Below are 19496 nucleotides of genomic sequence, written 5' to 3'. Positions count from 1 at the left end.
TGTGTGCATGTGTTTTGAAGGCTCCCATTGGAATGAATTATTTAGCTCTGAGTCTCCTTTGCTTATCCACGGTCCGCTGACTGCAAGCATGTACCATTCTGCACCCAGTGGCTGAAAAGAGCAGCCGTTCTCACCATCCGCCTCTCTGCGGTGCAGTGACCCTGTCTCATCCTGTGATTCCACCGCGAGTGTCTTTAACATGTGCACAGGTTTAAAAAAACTTTCATGTAAAGGGCAAGAAGTATGAGGAAAGAGACAGATAAAAAAAAAAAAAAGAAGCTGTTCAGTAAGGAAATGTCCTCAGTCCAGGAAGGTCTCCCATCCGTGAGCTGGATTCCAACAGTCAAGAGTTTGCTGCAACAAATTATGTAAAATATTCATCCATGTGATGGTCTCAATAATGTATAATCCCTGAATTTACCACCCAGAGCTATGCAGCTCTGGGTGGTATGACCTGACTGCCACCAAGCTCTTGAAGTACAATGAATCAAAGATCTGCCTGCTTTTTAAATATGAAAGTAAAACCATTTCAAATTCAGATTAAGTGGCCCAAGCTGTCTTGAAGTTGCTGATTTCTGAGTCTTTCTTCCATTCTGTTGCTGAAATCAAAGTAAAAAAGTTGTCCTGAAGCAATAGGAGGGTTAATTATGAGAAGAGGGATAAAAGAGCACAGAAATGTCCCGCTTGTTTACTTTTTCTCTTTCTATGTTATTAGTTTGAGAAGCATTGCAGTGACTAGAGCCTGTTAGTGTACCACGCATCAGACAGCTTCAGTCCAAATATAGATTGAAAAGCTGGTGGATCTTTAATTGACATCCTCAATCTGTCACAGGCAGAAGATGATGTAACTGTCAGGCTGAAGACTGAGACAGATTGGTTACTGTGTGTGTCTGTACCACAGCTCCCCCTTCATCTCCATATTCAGCCTCCATCCATCCCTTAATCCGACTTCAGTGAGACTCACGCTACCAGGCACGCACAGGAACTGACGTGCTTTAGCTCTGTCACCGTCTCAACTACTCTTACATCTTCCGGAGACACGTGCAGCCTTTTTTGTTCCCCTCCCCAACTAACACATGTGCAAGAACACATATGTGCATGCTCACTGACTCAAGTCGGGATTAATCTGAACTGTTGAGCTGTTCAGAGGCATGAGATGGGCTACTCAAAGCCACAGTGACTCTACTTCACTGACACGTTGAGCTGTTGCTGCTCTAAACATTGAACACATTCGTGTGTACGTACCTGGTAGAACTGACAGCCACATTTAGTCTCATGAGTGACCTTTAAATGTGTGCAGTTGAATAATAAAGCAACTTCCAGATGCACAATAATTGATGTGATTCTGTGTCTTTTATATTCCACGATGAACTTACCTCTTTTCTTTACCAGGGAGTTTTCTGGGAACAGTCCCCACAGAAGTTCCTACAATAATCATCATTTGAACATGCTCACTTGGATTATGCTCTGAAAGTATGTTTGTCACTACAGATGCAAAATTTCAAACTCAATGAATAAAAATATCACAATTTCAACATTGACAAAACAAAGCAGACACTTCGGGTGCAGCGTGGGGCACCAGTTACAGTGCCACCCTTGTGTCGAGGCCTTATTCCTCGACACGACCGTCACCGATTTGATGGCCTTTGCCCCATGTTCTTCCTCTCTCACACAACCCGCTTTACTGTCTCACATCTGTCAAAGGCCACAAGAGCCTACAAACCAAAAACCCTTAAAAATAAAAAGACAAAGTGATTCTAGTTTGAAAATTCAGAGGAAGATTTTCATGATGGAATCCAGCTTGCAGCTACTCAGATCAAATATGTGATGAAGAAAACTTCAATAAATCAAAATCACCTTGCAACCATCTGCAAAAGAAGACTGAAAACTGTCTTATTTTATATTAAGTTGGTCAAATGTTTCTTTCTGTTCGGAGATATTTTTGGGCATAGATCTGTAAAAATAAGAGTCACAGTAGATACACGAAAGAAAAAATTCAGCAGCTTTACGAGCTATGCATGCTATTTGAATATAACAAAAAAGATAGAAGGAAATACAATAATGAAAACCAAAAACATAAAATGTTACTACTATAATATTTTTTATTAAACATTTCTATTGTTTCAAGTCATTTTACAGGTTTAATTGTACATTTTGTGGTTGAAAGTGCCTCCATACATTGCAAACTCCTGTCCTGAATTCATATTTTGTGCATTTAAATATACTGGAAAACATGTCATCATTAAAGGTTAAAGGCCAGCATGCACTATGTTTTTGTTTTTCTCTACAAGGAAAACATAGATAAACAGATCATTAACTTCTATCAGAAAACACATCTATGTCATTATTATATCCAGAAAAGAGCATTTTGTGCTATAATTCCCAACTCAGTGTCATTATTGGACCAGATTGTGGTTTACTGAACTGGCCTACAACAACTTAAGTAATTTTCCTTTTCTTCTTTTAACTGAAATGTGTTTCCAAAGAGTTCTCGGAAAGTGACATACAAGCTGCTGCTCCAAGGAGTGACAGTGGAAAGATGCCTCCAGTGGAAGCTCAAAGTAAAACACTGGAGAGGTATAAATAAATAAATAAATAAATAAATAAATAAATAAATAAATAAATAAATAAATAAATAAATAAATAAATAAACAGAAAGGAGACGACGAGAAAATCAGGTTTCAGAAAATATGTGATACTGGGAGGGAAACAAGATAGCAGCATTGCTATAGCATTGAATTGGCAGCTGAAAGGGCAAATAGATGAGGAATAAAGAGATGTGTTTCAGACTAGGGAAATCTACAGAAGAGAGTTAAATAGGATGGTTGATGATGGCACCCGAGACACAGAGAGAGGAAGTGACAACAGCCTAAAAAAAGAGAACAACTATGGTCTTGTGCTTGATTTGACACCGCTAAGTGCAGGATATTTCCTGGAGTAACTCAAGTAAGGTGTAAAGAAATTATCAGGAAGACAAGTACAGCAGGGGGGAAAAGAGAGGCAAGATAGGTTCTTCATTTGAAGAAGCTTATAAGTGGCTGGAGGAAAAGTCCCAGAGTTCCCAGCACACACACTGTCACAAAAACCCACAGGAAAATCCTGTCGATGACCATGGCAACGTACTTCCAGTCATCCTCCACCTGAAGAGAGAACAAAAAGGACATCATGCAATGTGTGGAAACTAGAATTTAAAGCAGATGCAGTCAAGAAAAAAAGTTTACTTCCAATTCATGGATTTCACAAGAAACGTGTGAGGTAAATAAAAAGGAAAAAAAAACTACTTAAGCTTAATAAAAGGCTTACGGAGAAAGTGTTGGCAGCAGAAAATGTGAAACAAAAAATATTTCTGGAATATCTTTACTTTTTAGCTTGTTTGTTGGTTGGAAAGTGTTTTAGAGCCAAGCACATTTTCCTGGTGCTATATCTGGTTTTTCAGGTGTGCAAAATAAGATTATGATTATCCAGTGACCATAATGCTATTATGTATTTTGAGGAAGCAGTTTAACTATTCTCCAAGCCTCGAAGAAAGATGCGTGCTGCTGAGGAAGGATGAGGGCGACGCAACAAAGATATCAGGACTATCCAGAATGTGAGGACGACGTGCACAAAACCCTGGAACAAACAAGCAGCTTTAAGGTCCAAATATAGAAGATGGAAAATGCATTCTGCAGTGTTTACAAAGGAAAGTATAATTTAACTAACCACGCAGAAGTAACACACACTTTTATATGAGCAGGCATTTGTTGTGCAAACTGTGAGAACAAAACTTTGTTTCTTAAATGTAAAGATATTTGGTCGCAAAACAATATTGAACAGATTAAGGACAGTAAATCAGTGCATGTATGAATTTATATACAGTATGCTGCGATGATAACAGTTCAGTAAGAATATGGTAAAAGGACAAATTATATCTATTTATTTTATTCCCCTTAAGAAACACTATCATGAATAAAGGATTAGGTGATAACTTGTTATTTTATTTAGAGATCACATTCTTCTTCATGTTTGAAAACTTGATCTTTGTTGTATAACATGAAATAATTTAGCAACAATTTTTCAGAGATCTGACTTTTTGTATTTTCAGTTCCGACAAATGAGGCATCAAGTACCGGATCAATGAGCAAGCAAGCTCACCTAATGCCACTTCTTTATAATTTCTATCAGAAAATATTTATACTTTTATGTCGAGTCATTAGTTACAGCCTTTAGCATCACACACGTCACCTCAGTCACTATAGGATTAAAAAGGCTTGTTCTTGGCAGACGAAAAATCTCACCCCTTCTGTTTCTTTTTCACTTTTTACTCTCATTTCACAAGAAAACAGTAAATCCAAAATTGAAGAAACAGTAGCTTACACAGAATTGTTCATTCCACCAGAAAACGTCAGAAAGGCCATGATATTTTCTTATCTTATAGGATAGTAAGTCACTATAATATTTATGAAGCAGTTTGAGAAAGCTGTAAAACTGCTTGCATTTAAGACAGAAATCCACAAAAAGTTAAATACTTGAGCACTTATTTAAGAGCTTAACACTTGACTGGAAAAACATATATATCCAAATATTGGACTTGGTCTAAGTAGATTTATTATGGATTTTATATTATGCAAATTATTCATTTATTATTATTGGTTTCTTACATAAAATCTGTGCAGCATTACTTTAAAGCATCAACTTTCAACCATCGCCCAGAGGCCTTTTCTCACTCTACACGACTTAACAGGCAGCTACTGCATACTATTTTACAGTCTCATTAGGTCTTCTCCAGAGAGAAATTCTGAATCTAACTAGGATTAGAAACTTAATATAATATAAATAATCAACACACATGCCGAACTAAATGCTTGGTTATGTACCTCCTTGGCTTTGTTGCGTGTCCTCATGTTCTCTGCGATGTATTTCACGCTCTCGATGGCCTGCTTGATCTCCGGCGACACCACAGAAAAAGCAACAACAGCATTGACAGGCGACGAGGCTTTCAGAGGCCTCGCCGCCTTCGGTGGCTCCGCCTCCGGAGGCCCCTGAGCCGGTTTTGCCTGGGGAGGAGGTGGAGGAACAGGAGTTGGCACCTCCTTGCCTCTGTAGGGACACCTCCTAGTCATGTCGCGGTTGAGGTCACGGTTCACGTCGCCATATTCCACACAGTTCATGGAGCCACCAGCCGAGGAGGTCCCGCCTCCCCCTGAACCACTTTCCAGCGGTGGGCATGCCATGCCTCCAGTTATGCCTCCCACACTTACACTTCCAGAGCTGCTTCCTCCTCCTATGCTGGTCTTTCTCTTCTTCATACCCCCGCCGGTGACTCCGCCTCCTGTCGCTCCTGTAATTCTGGCGGGTGATGAGCAGCCCTGGTCAATCGGCCGTCTCATCAGCATCACTCTGGGCAGCACCCCGAGGAACACCATCCTCACCCACTCCGGCATCGTGTGAGTCATTGGAGTACGGTAGTGGACATTCAGCACAAAGACGGTAATGACGATACTCAGAGTCACAAAAATCATGGTAAAGAGAAGATACTCTCCAATCAGCGGGATGACGAGCGACGTGGAGGGGATGGTTTCAGTGATGACCAGCAGGAACACGGTGAGGGAGAGCAGGACGGAGATGCACAGGGTGACCTTCTCCCCGCAGTCTGACGGGAGATAGAAAACCAGCACCGTGAGGAAGGAGATGAGGAGGCAAGGGATGATGAGATTTATTGTGTAGAAAAGAGGCAGGCGGCGGATGTAGAAGGAGTAGGTGATGTCTGGGTAGATTTCCTCACAGCAGTTATACTTAATGTCATGTTTGTATCCAGGTGCATCAATAATCTCCCACTCCCCACTTTCCCAGAAGTCTTTCAGGTTCACCTGGAAAATATACATTTCAAAAGAAGCTCTATATTAGAAATGTTCAAGGGTATTTTTGTGTTTCATATGTGTCACAAATAAACAAATATTGATACAATAAAAATCGTCATGTTAAATCTGCTGAATAACAACATAATCTCTCTATTAACACAAAACGCAATATACATATCCAAGATTTTTGTTTTCTTTTTTTCATTTCTGACCTTTGAGCCAATGAGCACCAAGTCGATCTTTGCTTTGTCATATGTCCAGGACCCAAACTTCATGGAGCAGTTCTGGTAGTCAAAGGGGAAGTAAGTGATGTCCATTGGGCAGGAGGATTTGAATATAGCTGGGGGGACCCAAGTGATAGTGCCATCAAACTTCAGCAACGCTTTGGTCTTGTCTTCTACAAGGAAGTCACCAACAGCACTGTGGGAGAACATTTCTGAGGTTATTACATTCACTCTACACGTCAGAGGATTTTGAGCCAACAACTGGCATTGTGGCAAACATAAGTAAGAAAAAATACCATCCAGTCTCAAACAAAAAGTGTGTAATGCTTAGCCTGTTTTTTATTCTGACGTCTTTTATTGCTCTGTGTTTAAGGCTTAGCAGGTTTTATAACAGAATTTCAAACAGACACAATTTAACATAAATAGCATCATCTGTTTATCACAACATACTTGTTGTATAAGACAATATCCGGCCTCCAGATTTTGTTGGATGGAATTCGTATGTACTCGATGCCGTCGTATTCGACGGGGGTCCATTTCAGTTTATAGTCGTTCCAAACCTGAAGGATAGTAAAACAGAAATACTTGACATCAGGGCTGTGTATTTTTTTTTATTCTATAATAATTATCTATACTTTTTTTCCTCAGAACACATCGATTTTTCTCCGCGAATATTGAAGCATTAAATCTTACTTTGAGTTTTATGATTAATAAACTTGAATTAAATGACAGGTATTACACATGACATTTTTTACCCAGCTGCACATGTAGATTAAAAATGAGAAATAAACAGCACAACACATAGCGAAGAACAGCAGCACTTACATGTCTCAGCCACAGGTTAGTTTCCATAATTTGATTCACCTCATCCTACAGAAAGAATATAAATGCTGAACAAATAATTTATGATAGATGAAAGAGCCGATGTATGGCTGATTCTGCGTTCTCACCACTTTAACAAGCTGTGATATGGACACTTCAAACTCCACCGTAACTGGATCAGACACATTTTCCACAGGTCGGATGAACTGGTTGTATCTTCGGAACAACCTTCGGAATAATCTGTCCTCTGCCTTGGATGAGAAGCAGCCTGCAAAAAAACAGAGGGAGACGACGTTGAAAAAATTAACAGATTAGCAAAAATGGCAACAAAAAAAAAATGCCACTTTACATTGATTGAGTTAAACTGGGGCTTTGTGGAGCTGTCTATGATTATCAGTGCCAGCAAATTAAACCTGACACTAATACTGCAGAAAGGTCACCCCTCCAAACAGATTTATTTTCAGAGTCTGCAAACAGAAAGTTATAATAGGGAGTCAAAGATTAATGTTTTTCTCTCATCAAGGCTACATTTCCCAAGCATATGAGACAGTAACAAACAGGCAGAAGCTGATGAAAATACAAATACATCCAGGAACAAAGTCTGTGATTTTCAAAGACATTTCCTGCGTGCTATTAAAATTAAAGTTTTTGTAATCCGTCATGACCAAAGATACATTTGAGAATGAGAACATCGGTGCACTACACAGACTGTAGATGCCATCATAAGGGAGACGATATGATATGAAAAACACAGAAGAAACATCTGAATAAAAGCCAGGAAGGTGAGGCTTGGGGACAAATGGCTCCTCCAATGGGCAATGACCCTTACTGTTCCACCAAATTATTTTCAAAATAGCTAAAGAACCAAAAAGTCGTTTTAATGAGTCCATTAAAAAAAAACTAGATTTCAGTTAGATGGAAGTTTTGGTCGAAGCTCAAAAGTCGTGCCATCAAACCTGACTGATTGACACCAGCTCTGTCAGGAGAAAAGAGGCAAAGTTTCAGCAAACTCCTGTGAGAATCTTACAGAAGGGCAACAAAAATGTCTGAACGAATCAGTAGTTTAATAGCTAATTCCCAAAAAATTGACAAAATATATGCAAAACTGCTTTTATCACATCTAGAAAATTTTAAAAATGGTCATTCGAACTGACCTAAAAGTGAAAAGTTTAATCTGATTTAATGTCCGAGAGAGAATGGAAACAATTGTCTCTTCACCCCTTGTATGTAAATATCTTTTTTCAAATGTATGCGATAATATCATTGGAAAGTCAGAGCATTAAGTTGAGCTCCATGAAGTCTTCAGCAGGCTTTTCTTACTCAGTCAAATCAGATGATTCCAGTTTATTCCTAAAGCATAATACCCAGACTTTCTCAAGATATTATGAAAACAAGTGATAAAACATTGAACTGGATACTGAAATGAGAAGGAGACGGTGTAAAGAGGCCAGTGCATGTGGGGAATGTTTCTTCTTTTAGCAGGCAAGGTGCTTCGCTTGCTGCTTCGCTGGCTGCTTTTGGTAAATAAAGGTTATAAAGAGTCTGTGTGAAAAACACAACATTGTGCAGGAGAGGTTCTTTGTTTATTCCTCAAAATTTCTCAACAAAACCACTGAAAATACCTTATCTTCACTTCATCTTTCCCTTGAAACCGTCAGTCAGTAAAATCTGTTATGATTTACTATACTGCAGTAATAACAATAGACTGGGACATACACTCTAACTATTAGCGTCCAAACTGCAGCTGTTTCAGTTTATTTTAGAGGAAACTGAACAGCTTGTACAATAAGACAAATAGATCCTTTTATTTGCAAAAGCTATTTGTGCAGCAGCACCGTGGACTCAAATGATAATTCAATGATGACTTTATTTAAAATCTGACAAAAACTTAAGCAAGTATAAAAATGGACCTCAATTAAGGGAGTTCTTATTTTAAGCTTTGCAAATCCCTTCTAATGTGATACAGTATGTTTGCATTTAAAACCACGGTAGAAAATGGTCTGTTCTCTCTTTTCTTGCAGGATGTTGACAGAGCTTTTCGCTGCTGAACTGTCCGACTCTATCAGTATAGGATTTCAGCCAAAGCAGAAAAAATATCCTCTGCAGAGGTGTGTATGGAAGACTGAGCCGAAGATCAGATTGTGAAAAACTGCCACAAGTAATGATTGTGGCGGCACACAGACCTACGTCTGTCTGAGCAGAAAATGTTGCCTCGCGTGGGACAGGCTGCAGTCACGCCATCGGAGAAAAGTTATAAACACTGGAGACAGGTCTACTAAGGCTTCTCTCTCCCCCAACTTTTACTTTGAAATAATCTAAACTAATTACTTTTGATAATATGTTCAGAACCCCTTGGTTATGTTCTCTAATCTCAACACTGTATATCAGCTTTGTTGTGTCTTTGAACAACAAAATCACTGATGCGTGTGAGAAACAAACATGTTGAAAATCTAAACATGAAATTTCCCATCACAGCTTTCAAGTCAAGTAGAGATGTGCATATTATTGCAGGCTTTTATGAAACCATCAAAAACAGGCTCTTTATTCGCTTAACTGAAGGACTTCAGTGAAAAAAATTCACTTTTTTATATAAAAAAATAAGGACAAATTTGATTTGCAGAGATATAAACATTTTACATAAAAACAATGAAAAACCCCTAAAACAAACAAGCTTCATTTTAAACAACCATATAAAACATAAATTTATCAGTGAGTCCATTTATGCTCCACAAATCAAAAAAGCTTCATTTTAATATTTTCATTTACCTGTGATGCTTTTTTCTGCACAATTTTATAATGTGCATCATGTTTCATACTAATATAAGTAGGAAATACTGAAAGGACTTCAACTTGTACTATTCGTTTTTTACAAAAGTATTAGCTATAATTAAAAATAAAAGTCTTAAATGTCAGCTGAAGAAAGTAAAGGTGCAGCCAGATTTTTGTTTCAACATCAAAACAATGGCAGTTAAGATCTTTCATCATGAACAATATAAAATATAACAAAAACAAACAGTCTTTTTTGTGTAGTTGGCTCATTGGTTGGTGTCTTATTCCCAGCAGTGTTGGGTTTATTCTTCTTCTCATATGGCTGATGTTTACCAAAGCATTCTCTGATAAAACTGGGCTGTCTGAAGAAGTCCACTTTAATCAAATCTGGACAATGTTAGAGGAACCTTTGTATTGAAATAAATGTAATATCCGCTGTTCATGCAGCAAAGTCGTAAGCAAGTCTAATGAGAGTGTCGTCTCTTCCAGACATCCTGAATCAGTTCAATTGTTCACGTTCTCTAAAACTGACTGCCTTGCTGGAGCAGGAAAAGTCCACTAAGAGATGAGCTGCGTAAATCTGCACAGATCTAGCTGGGCCTGATAACAACACTGCAGCTCTGATGTTGCAACAAGCCTCAACTCACCTCAGGGGGGGCAGTTTCATTATGATGTCTGAGCAAACCAAACAATAAGATCACATGACTGCAGGCAATATGCAGTCCAATTTAAAGGACAAAAGCAGAATCCAGTGATTCTGCATCAAACAGCAGAATTTGCAGTAACTGTTTGATATCACTAATTTATCAAGCAAATTTTATCTGGTGTAAGATTTTATTTGATTTTCTTTCAACAAAGGAGTTTGTTTGTGATAAGTAACGAGACAGGCATCTCTTAAAAGCTCATAAAACAACATAAAAGTAGCATCAGTTTTGAAAATAAGATCTTGTGTACTTATTTAAATGGGTTTTCCTTCTAAAAAATCTAAAATAATTTCTGACCTGGTTTTTGAATGCTTCCATAATGACTTATCTTGGTGATGAACTCCAAGTCTTTGAAATTGAAAGGGCTCATTGCCATCACCCTAATTTTAACATTTTCAAAGCATTTTAAAAATAAGAATTCAATGCACAAGTTTAAAGTTATGGTGGATCTTCCCTTATCTACACCCAGGACTATCAAACAAGCAAATTCTGGCAGAAATCTTTGCTTTTCTTGGCCAAGTTTGTAAAGCTTGCATAATAGCTGGAACTATTTTAAATCATAAAATGTAACTTTTCAGAAACCCCTCAAATAAGTTACTTCCAAAACCAAAATTATTATCAGATGCCCTTTATTTCTGACCTTTCTGACTAGTACTGTAGCTCTTTGTAGATCAACTACTTTCACCAACCCTTGTGTAATAGATGTATTAGTCACAATTTAATAAACTGAAAAATAAAAATAGTTTGAGCAAAGGGAACTAAAACCACTAGCATCTCATTACTGTGCTGCTGTAAAGTCTATAAGTTTCGTCAGGTCACTGGCTGAGGCGAGCTGCTCCTTAAAACCTGAATAAAATGACGTTTCTCTGGAGACACTTGTGTAATTTCAGCTCTTGGTACCTGCCTTAAAAACTGCCCACTGCTTGCTGATTTGCTGCTGCGCAGAACCTTGGTAAAGCCTGTAATTGGCTAAGGGAAATCCAGGGCAATTATAATCAGACAATTAATTGAACCTTTTGTTCTTTGTTGCATAGAAAAAGTCAAATAAATCCTCTCTTGGAACAGTAACCCCCCTAACTCCCTGTACTTTTTTTTTTCAGGGACAATCTGAAGTATTCTAGGCTTAAGAGTGTTACATATAACCTCTTCTCTCCTTTACCCTTCAGATGATCGTGTGTAACTTCTGCTTGCAACATTTTCCTAATATATAAAGTACGGTTTAAGTGTGTACAGTGAGCAATTCTAAACCAAGCATTTGAAACCTGCTCGTGCATGAATAAACACATGCATCGTCTAAGAGTCCTCTATGTAATCAAAGAATAAGCTAAGCTAATAAAAACATAAGGCAGAGTCCTTTTTACTCTGCTACTCTAAGCATTTAGCATCCGGCAGGCCCGGCGGCATTGGGGGGCTTTGGAGGGCATTGCCCCCCCTGGACTTTGTTGTTTTTGCCTTAGAATGGCCAACTCTCTGTTATTCCTATATTGATTTGATACAGTAGGGGGTTTCCGCACTTCGCACATCTGTGCCTTCTGTCAAAACTGTTTAATCCGTTTTTAACAAGTCGTACCCTATTTTTCCGAGTCAAATCTAAACGCTACATGAGCGCTAAGACGCTCGTGCTCTGCACCTGTGCGGCAGCAAAGGAGACCTGCTGCTGCTGTGCAGAGTCACTCTGGTGTGAGTTAGAATCATGGCAGCAAACCGGCAAAATGCAAAGAACTTTGCACAATTTTCCCCAAAGCTAACCGACTGAGTTGATGCTGTTCAATACAGGTAATGTTCGCTAAAAGATGACGAGCTAATAGCAGTACAGCACCTTAAGCTTGTAACAAGTAGCCTGTAAGCTACTGATGTTGTTTATGTTTAAAAGTGGGTAGTACTTGTTACCTTTTTGGAAAAAAGCACTTAGATTAGTAGTTTTATTGCACTGTACCTTTTTCTTCTACTTGAGTGATATTATTATGGCCATGTATTCATTTTGCCCCCCAAAATAAGCCAATGCCCCCCTGTGGAGAAAAGTGAATTTTCTAAAATGCAGACAGATCATCTTCATAGCAATGCAACAATGCTCATAACATAGTATTTTTTTTAACAAAGTTCAACGAGTGTACAGAATCGGAACTGAGCATGAACTCAAATTCAATGAAGCACAGTACCAGATAAATAAAAACAATTTTTCTAATGTTGTTTACTTAAAGCTAAATAAACAACATGAGCAAGGCAGAAAACACTGTAGTTTGTAGAAATAATCAGTGTTTTGGATTTAGACTTACTTGAAAATACTTAGCTTGTGCTATTTTACAATCTGAACTGTTTTATAACATCAGTTGAGTCAAGCCAAACAATCAAGCATTTCTCTTCAAGGAAAAGCAACACTGATTGAGACTTAGCAAGACAAACAGTGAGTGTGTTAGTTTTTTCTCTTGTGGTTCCAGGAGGAGCGAGCTGCAGAAAGATCCACGGCCTGTGGGAGACTCTTTGATCAGACATGCGGTTAACAGGATGAGCCTGGGAGCCTGTGGTGGACAGTCTGAAGGAACTAATTACCCTCCAAAAATACACCACTGACAGAGAGCGAGAGTGTACGGAGAGGAGATACAAAGAGAGAGGGAGGCAGTGGCATGAGGAGATAGGAGGAGAAAATTGACAGCAGAAACATGCAGAGAACAGCCAGATAGCACTGGTCTCCTCTCCAGGGGATTTGATGGCCTGACTTTGACACGCTCAGTGACTCAAAAGAGGATCCATGGTGATTACTGCATTAGCCATGACCATCCAAATGAGCACGAGCTGCAGTACAAAACTCTTCATATAGGAGAGCTAAGTGAATTGTATGATTGTGAGCATAGGTGCCTTTTAATGCCATTATTCCTGTAATTCAACAGTTCAGTTTTAGACTGAGTTTAAAAGGAAAAAAAAAAAAAAAAAAATATATATATATATATATATATATATGTATATATATATATATATATATATATATATATATATATAAAATAACATAATTCTCCTCTTTTAAAAATGACTGTTTTTCAGATTATAGCTGTAATTTGAGTTTAAAAGATGTTTTTCTAGCACTGATCCTCAAGTTTGTGAATGTTTTGTTTCTCTGGAAGGACAAGAAGAAGAAATCAACACTCATTTATAGAAACTGAGAGCTTCATATGTTTTACAGGTAAAAGGGAGGGTAGAAATATTGTAAAATTCAACTGTGTATGTTAACCTTAAAACTTTGAGACATTATGAGGCAGTTAGGCCAAATTAAGAAGATTTTTTCAGTAGCATAGCAGAAGCCTGTTTAAAACATGTAACCCTCAGCTGCAGAGCCATGGAAATCCATACATGTCAAATGTGCCTTCGAGAGACGATGGATCAGGCTTATCTATCACGTCTGTCAGTCACACTGACTGAATCAGGACTCAGGAAGATGCTGAGAACATGTCTCAAAGTCACAGAAAATGCAAAAGTTTGCTCCTGTTTTAAGACCTTCAGGGATGCAGATGTCTTTGTTGTATCATCCTTTCAATGTCTCTGAAACTCTTTCTTTTTCCTATTTTTCCCACTTTGCTGAAGACATGTCGAGTCTCCTCCTGAAAGCATAGATCACCGTACACTCACAATCTTTAATTTGCTTTGAGTTGTGAAATTAATATCCATGAATTCTTCAATGATACTCCTTCAAAATCCATTGCATCTGCCTCCGAATACCTTAAGTTTTACATAGACTCCCACCTGTGCATTTAGCAAAGAAGAATAGGCCAAATATGCAGTCAGTCTATGGGAAAGCCAGTGGATCTTAAGCTCAGAATATTCTAGTGTTTTATTCATTTTAGTCTTTTGCTATTTTTTATGATAGTTATTATGTTTCATCACAAAGTCAAAAAAGATCACAGGGTTCATATGCAGACTCAGGATTTTGTGATCCTGTTTCATTTGATTGCATCAAATTTAGTTTAGTTTTTTTTTTTTTTTTTTTTTTACTTCTCCCAGTGCTTGGAAGTCGTAGATCTTTTGAGTCAAAGAAAAGAAGAAAGATCATCCACAGAGCTGTTGTTCTTCAGCTGCATGTTACTCATTACCATTTTCGCTTCCTGTTAACGTTTCCATCATTTTCCATCAGTTGCTGCATTTATCAATCTGCCATCCACTTCTAAGAGTGAGACATTTGGTTTCTGGAGAGCAGAATCTAATTATGATCTTATCACAAGAGGACGAGCTTTGTTAGACAGATTAAAAAACCAAATTACCACATTATATTAGAAAATGTACTTATAATATCAGGCTAATAAGATAATTAGCTTGTGATCTTGAGATATGAGAATTTAAACATTGCTATTCTCTGAACTCAACAGGAGTTCTCACAACCATCATATGAACAACATGTAGAAATATATATGTGTTAGCGTTTAGTTGCGAATACAAACTTCACACAAGTCAATGCCAACCAGATATTTTTGTGAATACCGGGAAAACTGAAAACAGTTTAGACAAAAGTCCTTTAAAAAGTGTGACTTATATCTTTCTGAACTGAGATTAAACGGTTCAGAGGAATTATTAAACATAGAATTTTCCAGTCAGGAGGAGACTGAAGATGCAAACAGACGAGAGTTTCAAAAATGCTTTTGTTTTTCAATCAAGGGCTGAAAACAATGTTTTTCTGCAGGAATAAATTCACTGACAGCAAGATTGATATGCAAAGAAAGTAACTGTTTTTAACAGCCCATTTAAGGAACAGAAAGTTTGGACTCTCCTCCATCTAAGGTATCTCTTTTAGAAAAAAAAAACTTTCTTTTCACTTTCTTTACAGCCATACTGCCATCCTGAAATATACCCCAGCATAAAAGAGGAAGGTGTCCCAGAGGATTTTGACAGTCTTGAAGAAGATGTGAGTTTGGGTGTTTAAATCTGAGGGCGCCATGATGTTTAAGCCGGTCCACAGGAAGGTGGAAAAAATCATTTGCCTGTGATGGCTACCCTCCATGTGTGCACCAGCGTTTGGTTGCAATAATCACATGACAATCATGTTAAGAGGATCCTCAAGCTGCCTCACAGCCACACACTAGCATATACACACACACACACACACCCACACACACCCACACCCACACCCACACACACACACGCATACACACTGGTTGCCTGTCAGGCTTTAATGCAACTATATTGCTTCTGGGAGCGAAACCAGAGAGCTTTTCTGTAGTGCAAAGCTCAGATGAGCATTTAAGTCTTTGGAGCCAATATAGTAGGTGATAGTGGGATGTGAGTAGACAACCCTATGCAAGAATGCTTTGATAAGCGTTACAGAGCTAACAACAATATTTGTCTGATTCTTGAAGTGCAACCAAGGCAGCAGATTCAAAGCATTCACTTCTAATGAGTTGTGACTTTTTTTAATTATCAGCAACCTGCAGCTCCTGCTCTCTGGGGCCCAGCTAGTTCGGAGGAAGCAGATCCTCTTTGCACTGTTAACATGCAGCCACAGCCTATTAAAATGCACAGTGAAGTGAGATAAGGGGTCAAGCATAAACTACAATGCGGATTAGATGAGGAAAAATGCAGGCGTGGCTGAACATCTCCCTCAGCTATTTTGTGCTGGAGATGATGCAGGCGAGAAGCTGCAGGGAAATGCATTATGTAGTCTATCTCTAATCACTCCCTTTCGGAGCTGAAGGAACCCATCCTGTCCTAGAATATGCAGATGCACACCGCCAATCTATCCCACAGGCTGAAACTTTGCTTTGAATGTCATATTGCCAACAAACACCTCGGTATTTAACAAGTCTCTTAGTCGCTTCCTCTGAGCTACTTCAGTCAGATTCTATTTTTAAATGAAATACCCCAATCCCATGAACCGCGGATCAGCATCTCCTCTGTTTTGGGGACGAATCACCAGATCCTGGATAGAATGAGACAATACCTTTTGAAGCCCACAAATCACATCCCCACTGGGAGTGAATGTGTATACACTATATATGTCAGTGGATATTTTGAAGTAATTCCTCTGAATGAACAGTTGCTATTGAAAATGACACAACAGAGATTTATGAGTAAAAGGACAAAGCAACAATACACTATTTGTTTCTCTTTTTTTCCCACTAAATGCCAAATTAAAAACTTCTACTGAGAAAAACTGTATTTAATCTCTGTTGAGCAAAATCTGACACTGTCACACTTTCAAGACATTGCTTTCTTCTCAGATTCTAAGTTCAAGGACAAAGCCGCAGCAAATCTGTAATGCTAAGGAGAATGACAGAAGAGTGTGAAAGAGGAAGTCGGGAGAGTTTATCCCACAGATTTTGTAGGGAAAACCAATCCTCCCTTCAACTACATCTCTGCGTCAGGTTACAGGATGTGAGAAGACACTGACTTTCACACAGCAGACATGGCATGATCACATAGAAGCACTTAATGCTGCTCCCAACGGGAGATCTGCAGGAACCACATCTGGAACAGACTTGAAGCTGCATGCAGGGCTTTGAAGCTAAGAAATTACACTGACATTAACACTGAGTACATAATGTGTGAAACTGAAAAAAAATAGCACATCTGTCCCGTTCTGAAAATCCAAAATTGGCCCATATGATCTGTGGAGTTGTTGTCATGTATATAGCGAACAGAATAGCATAATGTAAAACATGATATGTACAAAAGTACTGAGGAAGAGAAACAAATTAAGACAAAAGGAGCAGAAATGAGGCTCAAAAGGAAATACAAACCAAGAGCAAAATAATAACACACATCTAAGAGAAATAAATACAATGTACAAAGAACAAAACAAAGAGAAGAGACTAAATAAATTAACTAAAATGGCTATCTTTCCAACATTGAAAGAATAACTGAAAAAGAAAAGACTCAACAAACATGAACAAAAACCAAGAAAATAATCAAAACACAAAAAAAAACCTAAACGCAGGTAAGGATTGTGACACCATTGAGTTTTTGCAACTTGGCCCAGTTGTTCTTTCAGAATTATTTCAGTCATTTTAATTCAGCATCGCTATAGAGTATTGAAAATAAACAGCCTGTTTAAAGTCATTCATAAAGTCATAAAGTACATATATTAATAAGTCTTAAGCCAGCGTGAATGTTTTCTCTGAGAAGTTTCCTGTGAAGGCTCTACACTGTCCCATATTGTTTCTCCATTTGTTTGTGATAATTCTCAATGTGGTTTGTAGGTACCTTGATGCTTTGAAAAGAGCTTTGTAACCCCTTCCTGACAGAGAAGTCAAGGCAGTGTGCATCTGCCTTCATTTGTTAGCATGTTCTATCGTCGTGTTCAACAATAAATGTGTTCAGAGGAAACACATCCGGAATGAAGTTGTTGTCACGTTTAAAACAGGAGTAAAACAACATATTGTGTGTACATCTTATAAAGATGGGAACGTCTCTTTTTCAGACAGCAGCAATTGAAGAAGTTCATTCATTTTCTTTGGGGGAGCCGCAGGGACACAGAGTCCATGTGAAAAAAAACTTCGAACAGATCAGCTATGAATTGTGGATTCCACAAATATGGCCTTCATGAAAGAGTAAGAATAAATTTTGTTAGAAAAAAAACACACAATGCTTTTTTTTTTTCTTTCCCTCAGCTTCTAAGAGCTGTGGGAAAGATTAATGTAATAAAAGGAAGTCTAGGAATAAAACATATTGGAGGTTTAAGGAGACTTGAGACTGAGATGAAAACTCACCTTCCAGCAGAACAAAGACCCTAAACAAAAAGCCAGAGCAACAATAGAACAGTCATAGTGACAAATAATGGTATATCAAAATGGCCCAGTCAAAGTTCAGACCTACCAAATGGGAAGACTTCAAAATGATCTTTTGTTACCAAAGGAAAAGCTGGTTAAAACATATCCTGCAGCTTTAAATGTTGCAAAAGGTGATTTTTAAAAGTGCCAACTAAAACGACCTGAATGTTCATCCACACTGCATTTGATGTGCAACACACTGTGTTCATTTATCAAATGGAACACAATGAGGTTAGTGTTTAAAAATGTAAAAATGTGTCCAGAGGACATGAATAGTTTTGTAAGGCACTAGCCTCCAGCAGGACAGATATTAAGACATCATTAAGACATAAAACAGTCATCATTTTGGGCATGAACGTTCTTCTTATGTGAAAGCAATAACTGTTCAAGTAACAATATATTTGTCGTCTTGATGTTCACCTCTTTTGGTGGACTACTCCCTGTTCCAGTTTCGATTTAGACCTTATGTATGAGTTATCAAGCTCTAAGAGAAACACCACATAAACAAACCTGGCGCTGTCAGGTTTCATGATTTTATTTAAAAATACAAACTAATACCCTCATGCTTTCTAAATGGGACAGAATATCTGATGTTAAAATGAGAAAACTGTCCTCGTTGTGTTGAATTCCCAGATGAATTTCAGGGCGACTTACTTGCTTTAGAGCCATTTGTCATGGTCAGAATGCCTTGTTGTAGAAATGCAGTACAATTTGGCTCATGAGCTGAAGTTAACTTTTGCCAAAAACAAAACATTCCAACTTATTTCTCTATGTATGCTTACTCAGAGTGAAATAAAAACATCCTTTTTTTTGCGTAAGAGCGCAGAAGAGTCAACTTCTTACGTTTTTTACAAAGTAAGAGGAAAAATAATTAGATGAGTAAATAAAAGTGAGATAAGCAGCAATACTTGTTTGCGTCTCGATCAGATGAGGAGCGCAGGCTCTTCTTACCTTGCGCTCCGAGGAGCACCATCAGCAGGAAGACTGGGAGTTTGCCGAAGAAATCCATCGAAACATCTGAGCCTGGCGATGCCTTAATTGGATAAAATTTGCTCTCGGGCAGCGGGCTCCAGTCTCTGTTCGCCTGCAAGAGGTCTGTGAAGCCTGAAGATTCCGCTTTTGCGTTCCTTTACGCGTAGAGGATGGTGCGCTGCGCCGACATGGACAACTTCTCCTCCCCTCCTGCTCACAGCGCACCCTCCCTCTCACCCTGTGGGTAAACTTGGCGACCTGACTCACAGCGAGTCAGAGACGATGAAATAATTAAATTATTTGTTTTATTTATACACCATCAGGCTCGTCTGGAGGGCTGTCCTTGCGAAGGCGATGATTATATTGCATTTAGTGCGTGCAGTGCACAACAGATGTGCTTTTTACATATGCATTCCA

The 19496-nt window shown here is 38.4% G+C and overlaps 1 protein-coding gene across 1 annotated transcript; it reads right to left on the bottom strand.

Annotated features, from left to right (window-relative positions):
• Positions 1-2082: 2082 nt before the first annotated feature.
• On the bottom strand, positions 2083-19275 carry LOC129362881 (neuronal acetylcholine receptor subunit alpha-3-like). The gene is made up of 7 exons (XM_055034681.1): positions 19059-19275; positions 7015-7154; positions 6890-6934; positions 6515-6624; positions 6053-6260; positions 4857-5849; positions 2083-3140 (listed from the first exon to the last, which is right to left on the bottom strand). Exons 1-7 carry the CDS (start codon positions 19114-19116, stop codon positions 3015-3017), a joined length of 1680 nt encoding a protein of 559 aa, XP_054890656.1. The 5' UTR covers positions 19117-19275; the 3' UTR covers positions 2083-3014.
• Positions 19276-19496: the final 221 nt, after the last annotated feature.

The sequence above is a fragment of the Poeciliopsis prolifica genome, unplaced genomic scaffold (assembly GCF_027474105.1).
Source record: "Poeciliopsis prolifica strain line A6 unplaced genomic scaffold, Auburn_PproV2 SCAFFOLD009, whole genome shotgun sequence".
NCBI lineage: Eukaryota > Metazoa > Chordata > Actinopteri > Cyprinodontiformes > Poeciliidae > Poeciliopsis > Poeciliopsis prolifica.
This window is presented reverse-complemented; position numbering and strand designations above follow the sequence as displayed.

Coding starts and splice junctions, on each gene's coding strand:
- LOC129362881 (XM_055034681.1), bottom strand. CDS start 19,116: ATGGATTTCTTCGGCAAACTCCCAGTCTTCCTGCTGATGGTGCTCCTC. Junction 6,935..7,014: donor TATCACAGCTTGTTAAAGTG/GTGAGAACGCAG, acceptor TTCTTTCTGTAG/GATGAGGTGAATCAAATTAT. Junction 3,141..4,856: donor CACGCAACAAAGCCAAGGAG/GTACATAACCAA, acceptor TTCTCTCTTCAG/GTGGAGGATGACTGGAAGTA.